Genomic DNA, 20,327 nt, shown 5'->3' with positions numbered 1-20,327 from the left:
GTAGTTACGATCATATATATATATTATTAGTTACTGATCAATATTGCGATCAGTTTCTATGGGTCAGTGGTCCGAGGCAGCAGCTGCTTCCCGTTTCCTCATTAATGACCTCAGTGTGAAAAAGCCTGCAGCTTCCTCATCATCACCTCGTATTTTTAAAACTGTTTGCCCCGAAACAAAAGGAATAAATAAACGTGCGACGAAGGACAGAAGGTGAGAAACCAGTTTATTAGAAATAAAAACACAGTTTGTTCATTAGCAGAGTGTAAATGTTTCATCCACAGCTGAAAGAACAGAGTATTAAAGGAACATCGGCTGAGAGCGTGGAGGACCGTGATGGTGAGCCTCGCACATTACAGGTATACCTGACCGTTATGTCCTCAAGTTAAATCGTCTTACTGTTAGACAACTATTAACAACACTTGGTGTTCAGAGATGTAGTATTTTTATAGTAATAAATAGTAATATTTTACATGTAATATTTTGTGTTTTGTGAAATTTTGCTGTGAATTCAATTTATTCCAATTCATGCAAAGTTAATCTGCACTCATTTTGTGTTTTTTGTCATGTTCAGCTTTGGTGAATTTGCCCCGTTGACCAATAACAAGCGGACAGAGTCCAACATGGAGGAAGCTATCGTAGCTTAGCTGTGTGTCAGTATCTAGTTGTCCCGTTAGCCATGGAGCTAAGCTAATGAGCTAACAGCATTATTTTTCCTCTTCAATAACTTTCTATTGAATGAAATGATGTTCGGTGGTGAACTAAACGTCAGGGGGCGTAATAAATAATGATTAGCGCTAGGCTGGCTAGCTAGCGTGTTAGCATTTATCTCGGCAGCTACAGTAGTTCACCAACCAGCCCTGTGAGTCGTCACTATGTCACCACGGCCTTCACACGTTATCTTAGCCCTATTCATCATTTATAATCAGAATATAAACATGTAATAAATGGTTTATAACACACTGCAACACAGTTGTAAGCAGATATGAGGACATTTTAATCGTTTATTAATGTATTTGTCAATAGCTCCTCCTGTCAATCATCTGTAACTGCAGGAAAAACACTTAATGAAGAGTTAATGAGGTGATTACACACATGAATAAAAGTGTTTATAAATAAATAAAAACCTCATTAACATATTAAATACTTCAGAATCCATATAAAATGAGTTTTATTTGTTCACAAATGCATTAATAAACATTTAAATATGTCCTTCTATCCCATAATGTTCACTGAACATCTTTAACATTTCTGTATGGAAACGTTAACATCATCATCTGGATGAAAACAGCCCTCAGTTTGGCCTGACAGGCTGATCTGCATCAGCAGTGTCTCTGAGCTCTGATATTTTGTTTGTATCTTCTCTCATTTAAACAAATGTTCCCTTTTAAAATCCCCTGAAGGTCACAGAAGGTCAAGATTAATGAACAAAAACAAGCAAAATAATCTCACCAAATAAATAACACAGAAATCACGTCAGTATCCAGACAAACAGAAGGTCGGTGTTAACGGTCACCAGGAGCCCTCCGACTTCTGAACAGAAACCTCAGAAAGAAGTAATCGAGGAAACAAACAGTAAAAGCATCAAAGCAAATATTTTTATAAAAGCGCTCAACGAACCAGAGGACAGATCATAAAAAGGACAAAGGAGGACAAACATTATTTATATTTTACCCTTTTTAAAAAAAAAAAGATTTGTCAGCACGAAGGTGAACCGACAGATCAACCGTCTCCACCGAACAGGCAGCGATCGCATCTCTTGTACGAGTTCATTAGTGAGCGTCAATAAATCCAGTCTGAGCTGTGAATCCGTGCCTGGACTCCCAACAGGGACGAGGACAAGATCTGAATCCACTTGAGCTTCATCCAGACCAGGTCAGACCAGCATTTATAGCGGTGACATTCTGGACCCGAGCCAGTGTGTTTGATTAGAGGTCAACCTGGCGAACACATGAACTCTCGCCGCTGACAGAGCTGAGCTCTGAGTGGACGGAGAGCCGAAGAGTCCAAAAAGGAGGAAGCTATCGTAGCTTATTAGCTAGTTAGTTTTATATCCGTCGCTTTCTGTGCTGACGCGCTCGTCCGATCCGGATCAACAAACTGTGCTGCGCTGGTTTAGTGAACTTTAGTTTTGAATCAGGACCTTCAGGATTGTTGTTTCAGATCTCGTTATTTCAACGTGTCAGATACGTGTTTAATCAACTTTTAGGTAAATATAAGTATAAGAGCACATAATCAATATTAAAGGAGCCAGATCGAAATAGGGGCCAAAAAACCCTGACTGGGACATCCCTGATCTGAACAAGGGTTCTTCGAGAACGCACAAATGTTTTCGCCTGACATCTGTTAACTTTGCCACCTTCACACAACTGCACGAGTCCCCTTAATTATTAATATACAAATACAATTGTTTTGATTTCGTCTGTTACAGTTCTGTTATCTTTGTTTCGATTGTGTAATTGTATTTGAAATCTCTTTGGTCAACAGCTGCTGTTTTGAAATGTCTCTTCAATGTAAATGCGTGTTGGCTCCAATAACCATGCAGTTGTCGGTGTGATGGGCAGGTTCAGAACTGGAACCAGCAGTGTGTTCAGGTGCGGTGGCCTCACTGAGCCCTTCCACTACATCATAACCGATTAACAAACGACGACACAGATGAGATCAGATGCTGCAGTCAGCCCGTTTCATGTCGATGTGTCGAGACTCCATCAGAGCCTCCGGCCGGCCACTTTACTCTTTGAAGCTGCTGACTTCACTCTTCAAAGCCGAGAGGCCTTTTAAATGGAAATCCACCGCAGAGCTGCAGAACGCTCAGACTTCAGGATCAGAACCGCACTGAAAACACTTCAGCAGACTTTCATTCTTCTTCTACACTCCTAAAGTGTGGAATCATCTCTGAAGGAACCAAACTTGAATCTGAATCTGATCCGGTATCAGTCTGTAAAGCCGCTGTTCAGACATCATCGGCCGATCGACGAGTTTTCCTCCAATCAGAACAACTTCACAGTTTCTCGCTCGCTGAGGAAAAAGCGAAACAAAATACCTGACTAACCCCAACTCTTCAAAATAAAACTCTGAGATCTTTGACCTTCTGGAGCATCCTCCTCATCAGGCCAGCCGTGAACACAGCTGTCGTTCTGGGGCGTGGCTGTTTTTGGCTTCTCCAAAAAGGAGGGATTTCTTCACCTTCTTCCAACGGTTCATGGAGAAGGAAAAAAGTCAGAAGAGGTCAAAACTCCTGCAAGACTTTATTTACTGTCAGACCAACGAGTTTCAGGCTGTGGCGTTCATCAGGATCATCACACATTACAAAGAACATTTCAATAAGATGACAAGGAAACCAAATCTATTATTAAATGTGTATGTATATACATATACATATCAGCCAGTGGGGCACCCATTTTATTGTTGTTAAATATTTCCAATATTTTCTTTATGCGTTTTTAGAATATATCTCTGCTGTTTCTCTTTTTATTCTATTTCATCTTAACTTTTATGTTTTTAAGACAAGTTTTAAAGTATGCCACACTACATTGGCCCCATTTGGGTAAAGACCTCCTCTACGCAAGTTTGGGTACCTCCCTTCTCCTGTTTATGGTGTCACCACCCATGTCCACATGACGGCATACCCGGACCACCTATGAGCATGTATATGATTGGATGCCTTTTTTATATATATATATATATATATATATATATATATATATATATATATATATATTTTAACCTTTTTAACTCCTATTTAAATGTTCTTTGTAACGTGTCGTATGATGACCCTGATGAAGATCGAACACGTTGGTCTCAAATATTGGAGACAAAATATTATCACAAAATATGTCCGAATGTTTCAGACATTACAGGAATGTTTGATGTTTTGGTTGCAGGTTTCCCTTTCGTCCAGTTGTTTTTACAGTTAAAAAAGCTTAAGGTTGGTAGAAAGTCAGTGTGTTTTCCCTTGTTTTTGTCTGTTAATTATTAATGCTCCCCAGTTGTGTTAAAAAACGCAAATGCAAAAAAAGGCCCCGAGCAGAAAGTTTCACATCCCTTTTGTCCAAATAGCTTGAAAAAAACAAAACACAAATGTTCCCTTTGACAGCTCTCAGGTCAGTTCTTTAAGGTGAGGCGTGTTGTGTGAGGTGCTGCAGTGACAATGTGACCTCTTCGTGGATTGGCTGTTTCAGATGTCACTCCAGAGGACGGCCAGCCTACTCTTGTCCACACTGACGACGTATTCACCGGACAGAGACCAGGACACGGCACTGATGGACGAACTAAAGAGAGGGCAGGGGTTATTAAAGGAACAGTACAACATTTACTGCAGGTAAATCTTTTAGTCCTCTGACATGTGGAGTCCCTCAGGGAAGTGTCCTCGGGTCACTGTTTTTAAATGGATTTACAGAAACACTAATATTTAGTGAAACATCGTTTCCTTTGGAGTCTGTCTATTCATCATTAAAAACCAGTTGAAGGTGCTGATGTGGGGCCTTCACACACTATCTCATGTATGTCTGTAGACCATAAAAGATTTTTTTGAAAGATACTTTTAAAACTTTTAAAAATGATTAATATTTTCAGTGATTTACAGGCATACATAGCACAATGTAAAACTGTATTATAGTTATATTTCTTACATTTTTCTGCTGTATATATGTGTATAAATAGGGAAAGAATATTTTTTCAACCTTGAACTGTTCTATGATAATATTTTGAGTGACTATCGCTAAAGATCTGCACGATTTTATAGCCGCCTGTCACTTTTTCTTGTATTTTGTGTTCCCGGCAGCCTTGTATTTTGTTAAATGACAAAATAAGAAGTCATACTTATAGCTGAGTTTCTGCTGAAAAAAGGAAACCATGCATGTAGGGTAAGCACACTTTAAAAGGTGCTAAACAGACAAATATGAGTACAGGAAAGTCTGCAATAATTAACTAAAATGAACCTGGACACCATAGAGTTAAAGTAGTAAAACATGTAGTAAATATTCTTGTTGTCTGTCTTTAATAACTGCCGGAGTTCCACAGGAAAGAATCCTGGGGCCTCAGATCTTTCTATTAAACCTTATACAGATTAAAGGGAAATTGAATAAAATCTTCCTAAACTGATTTGGTTGTGACTCATTGATTCCTCTATTGATCAGCTGATCAATATCTTTGGTCGGTTACCTGTGTTTGTCAGGTAGGCGGGTCTCCAGGTTGCCGGTGGAGATGTTCCAGATGTAAACTGCACCATCTGCTGATCCGGCTGCGAGGAAGCAACCGTCTGGACTGAAGAGAGAAGCTCTAGTTAGACCAAAGGTGAACTGTTCTAGAAGGGTCATTCGTGGAACCTGAACCACGTGGAGGATCCTGGCAGAGCTGAAGTTCTGCTACCCCAAACCTGACCTGAAACTAATGGGTTGCGTCAAAGTTCTGGGGTTTTAGGTCGGGTTCAGGTTTCATTATTTTCAAATGTTAAAATTTCTCCCCTTAATTGAGAATGTAGCTGACGTGTTGCAATAGCCTGGTGAGCTACCTGTCAGTTATGGATGACATAAAGCAAAAGGTATGACATTGATTGACTGTGATCAGCACCACTAAATGCAATAACCAATCCATGAATCAATCTGTGATCGGGTTCAGGATCGCGTTCAGTTGGGCCTTAGAGATGTGGGTACAGGCTAAGTTCGGGTCTCAGTTTTAAGGCCTGTGCAGAACTGTAGTAAGAAGAACCAATGAAATTCTGCAGTGAAGAGGTGGAAATAAGTCATTGTTGTCACAAGTACATCTTGGTTTCAGAGTCAACAAGTCTGTGTGGTTGTAAAAACTTGTAACTGATAATATTATAATCACAGGTTCTTTCCTAAAGACCCTAACGAGTTGGATCATGTGTCCCGTGCATTTTAACACATTAATGTTTCACCTCATGGATCTAACCGAGTGGATTTATGATGATTTACCAGCTGTTCATGATTGGTTCTGTGTGGAACCTCAGCGAGAACCCAGCAGGGAACCAAGACTGACTGTGTGTGTGTTTGAGTAGAAACACATTTATATATTTAGTGTTTCTGTCACAGAGCTGAACAGACACAAAGCATCCTGATCCTGCTGTTGTCATGGAAACTGCAGAAAATTAACCACGCAGCATCTCATCCCTCTCAGTTTTCGGCTCTCATCATGCTGTCTCCACCTCCTCCGTTATTTCACCCACTTATTGAGAACGATCACATGAACACAAGAAACCAGATAGCATTTACATTAACTGTAATCAGTTGTTTTCCATCCCGATGCGTAAATTGATTATATTTTCAAACAACCAGTAAGAAAACTGGAAACTAGTAACAAAAGGAGCAAAGTAGAATTTAAACTCCTGTTTCTTTTCAAGAATATTCCCCATCAATTTTTCTTATGCAAATATAAAATATGGGTTCAATTTTGCCCTAACTCTCAAGTAAAGTACAAGTACCTGAAAACTGTACAGAAGTACAGTACTTGAGTAACTGTACTTAGTTACTTCCCACCACAGTTTCCACATATGCACGCATTCTCACAATCCACAGGGGATTGATATGGTAAGTGTCCGTTTATTAACCGAGTAGTGACGTGCAGGTAAACTGAGTGTTACTGATGTGTGACTGAACTCACCTGATCACAGCTTTGGTGCTGTCGCTGCCGCATTTAAAGCCCTCAGCTCTGACAGACACAAACACAGAGTCCATGAACACCTGTTCATCATAAACACACAAACTGACCTTATTAAAACTGTCACGTTTCTACCTGAAGCACACGCGGTCGTTGCTCCGCCTCCTCAGGTCGACTAGCTGGAGGCAGTCGTCACGGCAACAGCTGAGCAGCTGACGATGGTCGGCGCTGATGTCCAGTGAGGTGACTTTACCCTGAGCAGGAAGCTCCTGAACACAGCTGACCGTCCTGAATGACAACAGATCAGCTTTGATTATTGATCCGGATCATTCGCAGTTTCTCTGGACAGATCTGAGTGATGTATCGCTAGAAGATCAATATGGTGAAATGTTTCTGTAGTCGTGTGATTTTAATTTCTCCACATCAGAGTGAAGTTCTGCTGCTAACCTCACTGTCACCTGCACTTCAGATCCTTTCAGTCTTCTTGAACAGCTATGTGGGATGCTTTTTCGAGACTTTGATAAACAACTTAAAGATTACAGATAAAAACTAAATGAAGTCAAAGAAAAACACAGAAAAGACAAAAACAAACAACTAAACCATCCTTTTGTTGAGATTAAATTCAAGCCTCATGAAGCCAGACTTCATCTGGAAAATGACATTTTCTCAACATGGTTTAAATTAGGAAAACATCCAGTGAGAAAAACTTTCAGGTGAGATGGGACTGACCGGGCTGGGTATGTACCGACCAATCAGAGAACTGCACATCATCTCCTCTGCGGCTGCGTCCGCACCGTCCACAGGAGTTCACGAGTTCACACTTGTTGCGTTGCCGTTGCTCTCTAACACTGTAGCAGCACGCAGGACGGCTGCATGTGGCTGTCGTACAACACGTCTTCAATTTACTGATGAAGAAACCCCTCTGAAGTCAGGCTCCATTCTCTTCTATGATTATATTGTATTTCACCTGGCGACGCTCACCCAGAACAAGCATGATGTGTGTTGCCCTAAGCCTTGTCTTAAGCTTGGGACAAAGCTGGAGACTAGCTGAAACCTACAAAGGCTGGACAAGCCCCCGTGGCTGAAGTCGCCGACCATGAACCACAACTCTGTTGGACCAGGACCTTTGTTGAACCTCTCACTCCCTTGTTTCCTGAAATCTCTCCACTGTCACTATCTAATAAACCAACACGCAGATTGTTTCCACCAACAGATCAAGGAGGATCGTCAACCGGACGCCTGAGTAAATCCACAACACACTGAACCTCGGCTCAGGAACCACCGGAGCTCTGCAGGCAGACGACCCGCAAATCCCGCAAGAACGCCAACTCACATGTGATCTCGTATCAAAACAAACATGGACGCCGACCAGCAGCTTGTTTATATGCAGCAATATTTGAGCTGAAAAGAGCAAAAAAAGGAGGAAAGAGAGTTGGGTGAGATCCTGGATGGAGGCGTGCAGGACTGCAGAGCCCACAGAGGGAACTGGAGCCGAGTGAACTTTGTAAAACGAAGCTGACTTCAGGTAAAGCTGTTTGCTTACAGGTGACGTCATCATCGGCCGCAGACGTCAGACATGTTTAAATAAATCTTGGTGAGGCAGCGACTGGATCTGAAGACTCCAGACTCTTTACTTCACACGCTGTGTGACTTTATCTGCCAACACCACCTGACCCAGACTGGAACAGACCCGGTCCAGACTGGAACAGACCCGGTCCAACTTCTCATCTTTAAAAATGTGTTGGCTCTCTGATGCGTTTTTGTCGGAGTAACAGATTTTATTGTGGACTGAGTTTTATGCTGTTTTTATCTTTTTATGTGACATATTTCTTTCTTGTTTCATTTTAATTCCAGACAAGTGCTCGATACAAAAAATAAATCATTTAGATAATAAATTAAGATAGATAAATTAAATAAAAAGATAATTATGATTAAAATCGGACCAATCACGGCTCAGTGAATGATGTAATTGTCCAATCGGGTGCAGGGAGGGTTGATGCTGGTGTGTGATTGGAGGACAGAGCTGTCAATCATCAGCTGGTTCAGACTCTGCAGGCAGGAGGAGGGGACGGGGGAGTTCTGTTGGCTGAGCTGTTGCTAGGTAACAGGGGAAGACGTGGAGTCACCGTGGCAACGGCCAGAAGGATGAATGAGGTGTGTCACGGGGTTTAAATCACAGCCATCAGTCGAGATGCTGCCAACAGAGATTCTACTGTGTTTCTACTGTTTACACTGACAGCGAATAACAGTCTGAAGAGAAAAACATGTAAGACCTGATAATGAAGTGGAGGAATGAAGTGATGAGGGAGTGAAGTGGTGAAGGACGGAAGTAATCAAATTAAATTTTAAAGCAGTGAAGGAAGGACGTTATGGTGAATAAGTGGAGTGGAGAGAGATGTGGTAAAGAGGTGAAGCGGTAATGGTGTGAAGAGGGGAAAAAGATTACATAGTGAAGGAGCAACATGGTGAAGTGGTGAAGCAATGAAGTGGTGAGGATGTCATGTGGTGAAGGAGTCAAGTGCGGAAGGAGTGAAGTGGTGAATAAGTGAGGTGGTGTATGAATGAAGAGGTGAAACAAGTGAAGGAGTGCGGTGGTGAAGCTGTGGTAAGGTGAAGTGGTAAAGCAGTGATGTTCTGAAGCCATGAAGTGGCAAAATAATTAAGAGGTGACAAAATGATGTGGTGACTGATTGTTAAGAAGTGAAGCGGTGAAAGGGTGAAGTGGTGAAGAAATGTAATGAGGGACTGGTGTGTAAAATCAGTGAAGTGGCAAAGTGATCAAGACGTAAAATGGTGCAGCAGTGAAGTGATGAATAAGTGAAGTGGTAATTGTGTGAAGAGGGGAAAAAGATTACATAGTGAAGGAGCAACATGATGAAGTGGTGAAGCAATGAAGTGGTGAGGATGTCATGTGGTGAAGGAGTCAAGTGCGGAAGGAGTGAAGTGGTGAATAAGTGAGGTGGTGTATGAATGAAGAGGTGAAACAAGTGAAGGAGTGCGGTGGTGAAGCTGTGGTGCAGTGAAGTGGTGAAGCCGTGGTGAAGTGAAGTGGTAAAGCAGTGATGTTTTGAAGCCATGAAGTGGCAAAATAATTAAGAGGTGACAAAATTATGGTGACTGCGGTGAAAGGGTGAAGTGGTGAAGAAATGTAATGAGGGACTGGTGTGTAAAATCAGTGAAGTGGCAAAGTGATCAAGATGTAAAATGGTGCAGCAGTAAAGTGATGAATAAGTGAAGTGGTAATTGTGTGAAGAGGGGAAAAAGATTACATAGTGAAGGAGCAACATGATGAAGTGGTGAAGCAATGAAGTGGTGAGGATGTCATGTGGTGAAGGAGTCAAGTGCGGAAGGAGTGAAGTGGTGAATAAGTGAGGTGGTGTATGAATGAAGAGGTGAAACAAGTGAAGGAGTGCGGTGGTGAAGCTGTGGTGCAGTGAAGTGGTGAAGCCGTGGTGAAGTGAAGTGGTAAAGCAGTGATGTTTTGAAGCCATGAAGTGGCAAAATAATTAAGAGGTGACAAAATTATGGTGACTGCGGTGAAAGGGTGAAGTGGTGAAGAAATGTAATGAGGGACTGGTGTGTAAAAGCAGTGAAGTGGTGAATGAGTGAAGTGGTGAATGAGTGAAGTGGTGAATGAATGAAGTGGTGAATGAGTGAAGTGGTACCTGGTGTCCCAGACTCTGATCTTACAGTCGTAGTGTCCACTGATTATACAGTTCTCAGAGCAGACCAGGTCACTGCAGTACGATGCCACTTCAACTACCTGCACACCTGCAGAGATAGGTCCACCTCAGTCAGTCCCTAATCATCCAGTCATTTACCAGACATTGATCAGTCAGTCACTGATGAGTTATCGATCAGCGATCAGTTATTGATCAGACTCACAGGCGGCTCTGTGTAGGTCCCACAGTCTGATGGTTCTGTCTGCGCTGCCTGTCACCACCTGATGAAGAAGACTGAACCTCGCTGCTGTTACCTTCCTGGTGTGACCTGTTAGAGTCAACTGAGAAAAAGAAAGACAGGTGAGAGAGACAGGTGTGAGAGAGAGAGACAGACAGGTGTGAGAGAGAGACAGACAGACAGGTGAGAGAGCGAGACAGACAGACAGGTGAGAGAGCGAGACAGGTGTGAGAGAGAGACAGACAGGTGTGTGTGAGAGAGAGAGACAGGTGTGAGAGAGAGACAGACAGGTGTGTGAGAGAGACAGACAGGTGAGAGACAGAGACAGACAGGTGAGAGAGAGAGACAGAGACAGGTGTGAGAGAGAGACAGACAGACAGGTGAGACAGACAGGTGTGTGTGTGAGAGAGAGACAGACAGGTGTGAGAGAGAGAGAGACAGGTGTGAGAGAGACAGACAGACAGGTGAGACAGACAGACAGGTGAGAGTTTCAGTGTCTGCTCCTGTCTGTAACTTCAGCAGCAGAGGGCGCTGCGAACATGTAAACTGTCAAATGAAAAACAGCCAACGGGAGATTTGCATCACGGTTTTTAAGCATATTTCTTAGTGTTTTTATTCACGAGCCCTCAAGTCGAGTCGAGTCGAGAGTCCACAAGTCCGTCAGTATCAATACTTGAGACGCACTAATGATTGTGACATTCCAGTGTAGAAAATGAAATCTGAGCGCGTCACTACCTGAGTGTCGCTGTGTTTTCTGAATTACTAAATAACAAAAATGAAACGACAGCTTCAGTTTTTGCTTGCCGAGTCTCCAGCGTCCACGCCGTTCTGGTGTGAATAACGCTCAGACGGCAGACGCTGGGTTTTGACAAATCACCGGATGTTTGTTTGTTACACAAAACGTAAAAAGTTAAAAACTCTCGAGGGAAAACCATCAGACAACAATCGTCTGTGCGAACCGGATTCTGCACTGTTGGAAAACTCAAAGTGTCGGCGGCGCGAGCACCAATCAGCGTCCGAGTCTCGGATTGGAAGATCTTAGTTTAGCCGCTGTGAACGCTGACGTTCAGACCACGCTGTAGTCTGTCGGTGGTTCACGGTTACCTTGGGAACGGAGTCATCCAGCCGCCACAACAAGGCCGACTTATCGTACGAGGCCGCGAGGATCCTCAAACCCTGCAAAGTGACCAGATGTCAGACCGCTGAGCCGGGTGCAGTAGTACAGCAGCAGGTGCAGGGCGAGGCGCTGTACTCACCGTCGGGTCGAACTCGATGCAGGTGACGCCCTCGGTGCTGCCCTCCAGAGTCGCTCTGTGAGTCAGCGAGCCTGATGACATCATCGGTGAGGTCACAACGCCTCATCACAAACATTAACGACATAAAAGCAGAAAGAGTAATAATAATAAAAGGAAGTACGTACCTGCTCTGACCTCCCACAGCTTGATGACTCGGTCCGTTCCCCCGGTGGCCAGCAGGTCTGAGCTGGAGCTGAACCTCACGGCGTTGATGCCTTGCTCGTGGGCCTCCTGAGAGAGCGAGCGGGAAACGGTCACTACGAGCTCCTCGCGGCTGGTTTCTTGCTAACAGTCAGCGTTTCTCGCCGCGTATCGCAGCTCTGACAAACCTGTTGGACGTCCACGTTTACTGGCTCTTCTTCTACAGCCACCGGTGTACGAATCAAGTCAACTTTATTTATATCACACCGGGCCATACAGTCGTTACAGCATACGACGCCCTCTCTCGTGGTAAACGGCGAAGACACAACGGAGACGCACTCGTGGAGGAACAGCTCCACGGAGGCTGAACTGTCCTCCCTGTGTGTAGTGTGTGCTCAGTGTGTAGTGTGCGTGTAGTGTGTAGTGTGTGTGTAGTGTGTAGTGTGCGTGTAGTGTGTAGTGTGTGTGTAGTGTGTGCTCAGTGTGTGTGTAGTGTGTAGTGTGTGTGTGCTCGGTGTGTAGTGTGTGCTCAGTGTGTAGTGTGCGTGTAGTGTGTAGTGTGTGTGTGTGTGTGTGTGTGTGTGTGTGTATTACCAGTACTTGCAGCGCTCGAACAGGGACTCTGGCTAACAGACAGAGTCCTACAGGACGCATCAGATCCTCCTCCAGACTGCAGACGGAGTGACCCCGCCTCTTCCTGCTGACATCACACACAGTCACATGTCCTTCAGATTCATTCAGGTACACATTCACGTTATTTATCCGACTGTAAACATACGACTCGCTGCACATAAACAGCCTGAACGCCGCTCCGTGGCTCCAGAACCGGCGGCTTCAGACAAGCAGAAAGACATCGTTCAGGTCAGAAGTAGAGCAGGACGCGAGGACTCACTCAAAGAGCTGTCTGATGGAGGTGAGGATCCTGGGGGACGTAGCCGACGCCGACCTGAGAGAAACAGAAACCGAGCCAGCATTTAAACCTGCTTGAGGCTGAAGGTGCGTGCAGCACTCGAGGAAGGTTTAACGTGATCACGAACTGGACAAGGATCATGTAACGGCGACGGTAAGGACGGCGTCTAACCTGAAGAGCCTGGTGTGTCCCCTCTCTGTGGACTCGTGGTTTTCATTCTTTGGAGAAGTGGATCTGGAGGTCGGAGCGCTGGAAGAACTGAAACACACAGCGAGGTCGAACATCATCACCACCACACTATCGTTTCTCCACCGACAGTCAAACCCAACTGTGACGACGAAAACCACCAAAACGTCTTCGACTGACCCACGTTGCGGCCGTGTGGATCTGTCTGGGTTTCAAGTCGACCCACGAAGCTTCTGTAACATTTACTGGCGGAAAAACTGTGTCTGGAACGCTGCTGACATTATCTTTATCTTTTCTATCTATCTAGATACATTGATATATTGATAGATATCGATATATCTATATATAGAGAGATATATCTATATGCTGTAGAGAGAAGAGTTGGTTTGAAAGAGGAGTCAAGGAAGCCATTTTGTGAAAAAAGAAAACCCCTCAGTGTATTAACACCGTGGTCAAGCCAATCACATGCTAATCAGGTACTTAACAGTGATGAGGGAGGTGCAGCCAGAAAACAATAGGCCTGATTACTGATTACTGGGCCATCATGGAAACTATTAGGTCAGTTTCAGGTGAAACTAGCTAATCAACAGATACTCAGGTAGACTCCTCCCTGAGGGCGGGGCTTATGTAACACAGAGTAGCTTAAATTTCTGAGTTCTCAGACCATTTCCACAATTGAGAATGACTTCCGGATGGGAGCCGAAACGTCTTGATTCTGAAAACAGCGTCCAGACGACTACGACTGAAACCTTTTCTACGATAGAACACTCCTGGACGAACGAGGGACGACACCGTCATATCTATATATCTATATCAATATTAATGTGTGTATATACAGTAAACACACGAGGTTCCTGTCAGTCATGTCTTCCCCAGTCGGGATGAATTAAAAGTAAAATGAAGGACACCCACACATGAAGTGAAGTGAAGTGAGTACAAAGCAGATTTAGGGAGGGTACTATGAGCTCAGGTGGATCGTACCTGTCCACGGGGACCTTTGACCTTGCGGCAGTCTGCAGCTCCTTCTGCAGGTTAGCTTCTCGAGCTCTGATGAAAACATGCAGACAGCAGACGTTAACATCACAGACAGCAGCGGTGTGCTCAGGTGCGATGGACAGATGGACAGGTGTACTCAGGTGCGATGGACAGGTGTACTCAGGTGCGATGGACAGGTGTGTTCAGGTACGATGGACAGGTGTGTTCAGGTGCGATGGACAGGTGTGTTCAGGTGCGATGGACAGGAGTGTACAGGTGTGTTCAGGTGCGATGGACAGGATTGTACAGGTGTGTTCATGTGCGATGGACAGGTGTGTACAGGTGTGCTCACGTGTGTAAGGTGTCCTTGTACCTGGACCTGCGTTCGTTGCGGGTGTTCATGCGGGCGGCAGCCTGTTGTTTCAGGTGGATCATGTCCCCAAGCAGGTGTCGTCCTCTGACCGTCTCCTCTCTGAGTCTCGTCTCCACCCCTCTTTGTCGCTCCAGCAGGGCGTCGTACCCCACCTTCAACTGCCTGTTCTCCTCCTGAACCTGCTCCACCCGCTCCTGCAGCGCCTGACGAGCATCAAACGCCCCCGCCAGCCGCCGCTCCTCCTCCAGCAGTCTGATCAGAGAAACGGGGGAAGAGAAACTGTTTAAAGGGTCAGGTCACAGAAAATCGAGGATGCCGATCGTCATTGGCCGATATTCTGTATAAATATGCGAGTCGGTGTCATTAGTTCCTTTTACACGTTTCTCAGGAACGCGACGGATCTGGCGGCGGATCCCGGTTCACTACAAAGCCGTCAAGCCGACCGATAACGTTTTGCCAAAAGAGTTGCAACAACTCGATGGCAAGACTGTGGGACTATTCTGACAGAAAAGTACTTCAAGAAAAAGGCTGGAATATTTGCGAATACTTTGAAACAAAAGCTGAAATATTTTAAGAAAGTCGGAGTATAGTTTGCAAAATTACGAGAAAAAAAGGTCAGAAACATTTCGAGGACAGCGTTGGAACATATTAAAATACTTTCTCTCAGATACTTTGATCTTTTTCAGGTCAGAAAAGGAATATTAACAGATTTGACATGAATGATTTATTGATGTTTGATGCTGCGGAGCATTTTGAAGACCAGCCATAAAAAAAAACAAAAAGGGAAAATCTGTTATCAATCATTCTGTCGTCGCCTAAATCCTGCCGAGACGCCTTCGCCTCTGTCCTGAGTCTTCAGCCGGAGTGTAAAAAAGGAACAACTCCTAACCTACCGACACCTGATTAGACTCAACCGGGCAGGTTCAGGTGTGTGTTACTCACCTGGCATGTTGATCCTCCAGAAAACGTTCTTTGATTTTAATCTGCTGCTGCAGCTCCACCACCTGATAGGCCAACTGAAGCAGAACAACAAAACACAGAAGAAGAGTGAGGAGGACCGCCGTGCGACTCTGTCCTGACTAACAGTCTTTACACGCTGCAACACGTTTTAGGAATCTGTCCAGAGAGTCCTCCATGCGGGACTACAAAGTACAGTACGTGGTCCTGGATCTGGGCTGAGGAGGGACCCGTCCACATGTCAGATAGAGATCAGAAACCTGGATCAGGTGTTCGCAGACCACAGTGTTAGTTAACATCAGAATTACTACCAGTTTTTCTAGAAGCTCGGATCCACAGGGGGGGAGCAGGGGAGCTGAAGGGGGGAAGGGAGGTGAGGCAAAGACAGCGTGAGGTGACGGGGACAGGTGCGTGCAGGTGTCAACAGGAAGTTGGTTATTGTAGTTTGTCAGCAGGTGGCGCTGCAGCAGCCAGCTGGTCAGAAAAGGTCTGCTGATTCGACGTATCATCACGTCAACATTAATTCACCGACTTACACGCTAATGTGACGTTCAACAAAGCAGTGTCACAGGTTGCCGACCCCTGACACGCCCATCACATGACCAGTGATGACGCGAGCAGGTGCTCCGCAGCAGGTGTGTGTCAGTACCTCTCCCGTAGTTTTCTTCAGCTGTTTGTTCTGGTGAAGCAGAGAGGAGACGGAGCTGCTGCTGTCACAGGAGGGACGTCTGGATACACAAAACAAACACACCCTCAGCATCATCACCACACATGTACGCACAGCGTGTCCAGGTGTGTTCAGGTACACACGGACAGCAGGTGAGTTACCTGGCGGAGGAGCTCAGTATCCCTTTGGCCAGGCTGGTTTTCTCCAGCAGCTGAGTGTCTGAAAACACAGAAGCAGAGCAGAATCGGGTGAGGAAACTGATCCTGGTCTCTACCTGATCAGGACTTCCTGTCACATGTAACAACACCTGTTCTGTACACACACAGTATTTGGACCAGTGTTAGGAAAATACATCCTGAAGAATCCTCGAGATTAAAGACTAAATGAAATATCCGCTGTAACACGGGTAAGGTATGCTAACATTAGCTACAGAACTGCTGTGGTTTCTGTTCATAAAGAGAAACTCACACCAAACTCCATTCAATTTCTGACGAGTTAAAGATTCCTGCCTTATTTCTTAAATTTGAAGCAAAAGTCTTTTTAATTTTGAACTTGTATAGTTTAAACACCATAAACAAAAAGGATTTTATTAGCTTCGCAAAAAAAAGAAAATGCAATTTTGCGTTTGGTCATTTTAATTTTTTGTCTTCATGGTTTTTACTTCTTTACTTTCCACCTGCTCTTTAAAAAACAAAGTTAAAGCAAAATAGATTTTTCAAACAAAACTCATTCGATTTGTTTTACATTAAGCACAACATCGGTCATTATTTCTTGGGACTCCTTTGTTTGTTCTGCTGCCGCCGCAACACTGAACCCAGATAAGCATCGTACGATGGATGGATGACCTTTTCCTACGATGTTTCAATAGTTGCATATATTAAATAAAACAAAACTTCGTCCTTCACCCTCCGCGGGTGGTCTCGTCCTTCGAGCTCTACCAGAGGCCTGGGAGCTTGAGGGTTCTGCGCAGTATCTTTGCTGTTCCCAGTACTGCGCTCTTCTGGACCGAGATGTCTGGTGTTCTTCCAGGGATCTGCTGTAGCCACTCCTCCAGTTTGGGGGTCACTGCCCCGAGTGCTCCGATGACCACGGGCACCACTGTCGCCTTCACCTTCCAGGCCTTCTCCAGCTCTTCTCTGAGCCCTTGGTACTTCTCTAGTTTCTCATGTTCCTTTTTCCTGATGTTGCCACCGCTTGGTATCGCCACGTCAACCATAACGGCTTTCCTCTGTTGTTTGTCCACCGCCACGATGTCAGGCTGGTTCGCCATTACCATTCTGTCAGTCTGGATCTGGAAGTCCCACAGGATCTCGGCTCGGTCGTTCTCTACCACCTTCGGAGGTGTTTCCCACTTTGACCTCGGGGTTTCCAGTCCATACTCCGTGCAGATGTTCCTGTACACTATTCCAGCCACTTGGTTATGGCGCTCCATGTATGCTTTTCCTGCCAGCATCTTACACCCTGCAGTTATGTGCTGGATTGTCTCAGGGGGCTCTTTGCACAGCCTACACCTTGGGTCTTGTCTGGTGCGGTAGATCTGGGCCTCTATTGCTCTGGTGCTCAGGGCCTGCTCCTGTGCAGCCATGATGAGTGCCTCTGTGCTGTCCTTCAGTCCGGCCCGCTCTAGCCATTGGTAGGACTTCTTGATATCAGCCACTTCAGTTATGTTCCGGTGGTACATCCCGTGTAGGGGTTTGTCCTCCCATGATGGTCCTTCCTCCAGCACGTCTTCCTCTGTTCCCCATTGCCTGAGACATTCCCTGAGCAAGTCATCTGTTGGGGCCTTATCTTGGATGTACTTGTGGATCTTTGATGTTTCATCCTGGATAGTGGCTCTCGCACTCACTAGTCCACGGCCGCCTTCCTTACGGCTAGCGTACAGTCTCGGGGTCCTGGATTTGGGGTGGAACCCTCCATGCATGGTGAGGAGCTTTCGCGTCTTAACGTCTGTGGTCTGTATCTCTTCCTTTGGCCGCCTTATTATTCCCGCAGGGTATCTGATCACTGGCAGGGCGTAGCTGTTTATTGCCTGGGCCTTGTTCTTGCCCTTGAGCTGACTTCTTAGGACTTGCCTTACTCGTTTGAGGTATTTGGCCGTTGCTGTTTTCCTTGTTGCCATTTGCCTGTGGTATTCCAAGGTACTTGTAACTTGTAACCATCCTCAATGTCTGCTATTGTTCCTTCTGAGAGTGAGACCCCTTCTGTGTGGACTACCTTCTCAAGCCCGAACGACATCCCAACGTCAGAGCTGTAGATCCTGGTGGTGTGGATCAGTGAGTCGATGTCCCGCTCGCTCTTAACGTATAGCATGATGTCATCCATGTAGAGGAGGTGACTGATGGTGGCCCCGTTCCTGAGTCGGTATCCATAGCCAGTCTTGTTGATTATTTGGCTGAGGGGGTTCAGACCTATGCAGAACAGCAGTGGGGACAGAGCATCTCCTCGGTATATGCCACATTTGATGGATACTTGTGCAAGTGGCTTGCCATTGGCCTCAAGGGTGGTTTTCCACAACCTCATCGAGTTTCATATATATATATATATATATATATATATATATATATAAACATCTTTTAGACACTTTTGTCTGAGTCACCGTCCAGAAACACATCTTTAATTTGACTTGAGGGTGACTTTTAATCATTTGTTTGTATCTGCAGGTTTGTTTCTGATGATGGAGCGAGAGGTTTCATCCATCTCTGACATGTACAGTCTGCAGACGATGAAGCAGCAGCAGACTGATAATCTGTCACAGATGAGTCACTGTACAGAGGAAGTGCAACAACAAGTGGTTTAGTTTTCTGAAAGCTGAATGCCAACAAAATAAAGGAACTTGTTGTTAACTTTGAACAGAGCTTCTCAGTGTCTTTTTGGACCTGTGATTTCAGAAACAACTTAATCTCAACCTTGTGATTAGAAACGAGTAAATGACTAGATTTTTTCAATTATGTTTGGTTAAAACAAGCAAACTTTACAGTAGTCCTGTCTTTAGCTACACATGTGTGGAACATAAACTAAACCCACTTATACACTCATCTGGATTTCGTTCTGTCTGCGACAAAACCTTATGAAACCAGGTAGGATTTCTCTGAACCAAACTCCATTTAATAAAATCTGTTGTTTTCTCTTGGAGGTGTTATTTCGCAGCTGTCAGCTGAAAAGTATATATATCTCAGCCTAGTTTATTAGATTACAAAAAACTTTTTAAACATTAAAGAAAATCTTCACGGAGCTGTGATTTCAGAGCTGACAACAGAAACAGCTCATTCGCAGCCTTGTGGTTAGAAGCCTGTTAAATTAACATATTTTCTAATGGAGTTTGGTTAAACGCTCCGGAAGTCCTGTCCCCAGTTACCTGACATGAATTCAGAAGATACTGGGCGTTAGCTGAACCCAGCCCATCTGCAATGGTTTTAAAAACAGATCAAACTTGTACTTGTCCGTCGTACAGAAGCGGATCAGGTCCTGGAACATGGCGTGCTGGCTCAGGTCTCGGTGCTTCAGCTGACTGACGATGTCTCTCTTCCAGGTCTCCGCAGACCTGCCGCCGCCTCCCGGAGCCAGTACCCGGCCGCCGCGCTTCGACACTCCGGCTGAATCTGTCATGGCTTTGCGGGTCACAGCGGCCATGATGTCCGCAGCCCGGGCTGCTTCATGCTGTTGTTTCCCCGCTGACAGAGGCTCGCACAGCGGCCAGATGTTACGCGCAGCTCCGTGGTGACGCTCCGGCGGGTCTAACCGCCGCCATGTTTCTTCTTCTTCTCTGAGGTTTGTTTAGTTTGTTGTTGAAACTTTCTGGAGGCTCGCGCTGCCAGCTGCGGCTCTCTCAGCCAATCACCGCCCGCTCTCTGCGCTTCCTGTTTTGACTCGAGGAACAAAAAATAAAAAATAAATAAATAAATAAATAAAGATTAAAACAAAAACACACCCAGCAGGACACCTGCACGTGTCATCAAAACTAACCTCTTTGTTTTGTTTTCAGGCCTTTGAACTCGAGACGGAAGAAAAAATGTCGAGAGTTGATTCATGTGATTTACACAAAGCAGATGCAAAGCTGTTTTTAAAGTATCCACCCGAACCTCCCTTCAGGTCTCCCCTCCACAGTCACTCCCCCAAAACACACCTTGATGCGCTGTGAGTGCACGTGCAGGCAGACAGGTAGGCCAGCTAATCATGGGATGGGCTTATTACAGGCCCGGACGGCAGTTTTAAGTTTTGTTAATATTTGCACACAATTTGAATGCATTTGTTGTTTTATGAATGAAATCACATGGCTGATACAGTGACTCTGTGTTGAATTCGGCT

General features: G+C 45.0%; 1 protein-coding gene and 1 long non-coding RNA gene across 8 annotated transcripts; one reads left to right on the top strand and one right to left on the bottom strand.

Moving 5' to 3' along the window:
• Positions 1 to 209: 209 nt before the first annotated feature.
• LOC122878586 (protein Atg16l2) lies at positions 210 to 19,652 on the bottom strand. Of its 7 annotated transcripts, none has more exons than XM_044201501.1 (18): positions 19,472 to 19,652; positions 16,184 to 16,241; positions 16,005 to 16,083; positions 15,341 to 15,414; positions 14,378 to 14,650; positions 14,032 to 14,097; positions 13,036 to 13,122; positions 12,847 to 12,900; positions 12,549 to 12,654; positions 11,939 to 12,044; positions 11,775 to 11,845; positions 11,623 to 11,694; positions 10,504 to 10,621; positions 10,284 to 10,389; positions 6,754 to 6,906; positions 6,622 to 6,669; positions 5,164 to 5,265; positions 210 to 4,271 (listed from the first exon to the last, which is right to left on the bottom strand). In XM_044201501.1, the coding sequence occupies exons 1-18, from the start codon at positions 19,650 to 19,652 to the stop codon at positions 4,178 to 4,180; spliced, it is 1,848 nt and encodes a 615-aa protein (XP_044057436.1). In that variant the 3' UTR covers positions 210 to 4,177. The 7 variants fall into 7 exon arrangements, with proteins under 7 accessions (XP_044057436.1, XP_044057437.1, XP_044057438.1 ...); XM_044201502.1 differs by having other exon boundaries at positions 12,549 to 12,651; XM_044201503.1 differs by having other exon boundaries at positions 14,399 to 14,650.
• Positions 18,661 to 20,142, top strand: LOC122878588. The gene is made up of 3 exons (XR_006378512.1): positions 18,661 to 19,099; positions 19,552 to 19,790; positions 20,005 to 20,142. It is a non-coding gene; the product is annotated as an uncharacterized LOC122878588 (long non-coding RNA).
• Positions 20,143 to 20,327: the final 185 nt, after the last annotated feature.

The sequence above is a fragment of the Siniperca chuatsi genome, linkage group LG7, assembly GCF_020085105.1.
Source record: "Siniperca chuatsi isolate FFG_IHB_CAS linkage group LG7, ASM2008510v1, whole genome shotgun sequence".
Lineage (NCBI taxonomy): Eukaryota > Metazoa > Chordata > Actinopteri > Centrarchiformes > Sinipercidae > Siniperca > Siniperca chuatsi.
This window is presented reverse-complemented; position numbering and strand designations above follow the sequence as displayed.

Bases quoted from the DNA above. Each gene is read 5' to 3' on its own strand.
- LOC122878586 (XM_044201501.1), bottom strand. From the start codon at position 19,652: ATGGCCGCTGTGACCCGCAAAGCCATGACAGATTCAGCCGGAGTGTCG. The intron at 12,655-12,846 runs GTGAGTCCTCGC...GTGTGATGTCAG, and splicing joins TCCATCAGACAGCTCTTTGA to CAGGAAGAGGCGGGGTCACT. The intron at 6,907-10,283 runs GTACCACTTCAC...GTTGTCATTCAG, and splicing joins ATCAGAGTCTGGGACACCAG to GACGGTCAGCTGTGTTCAGG.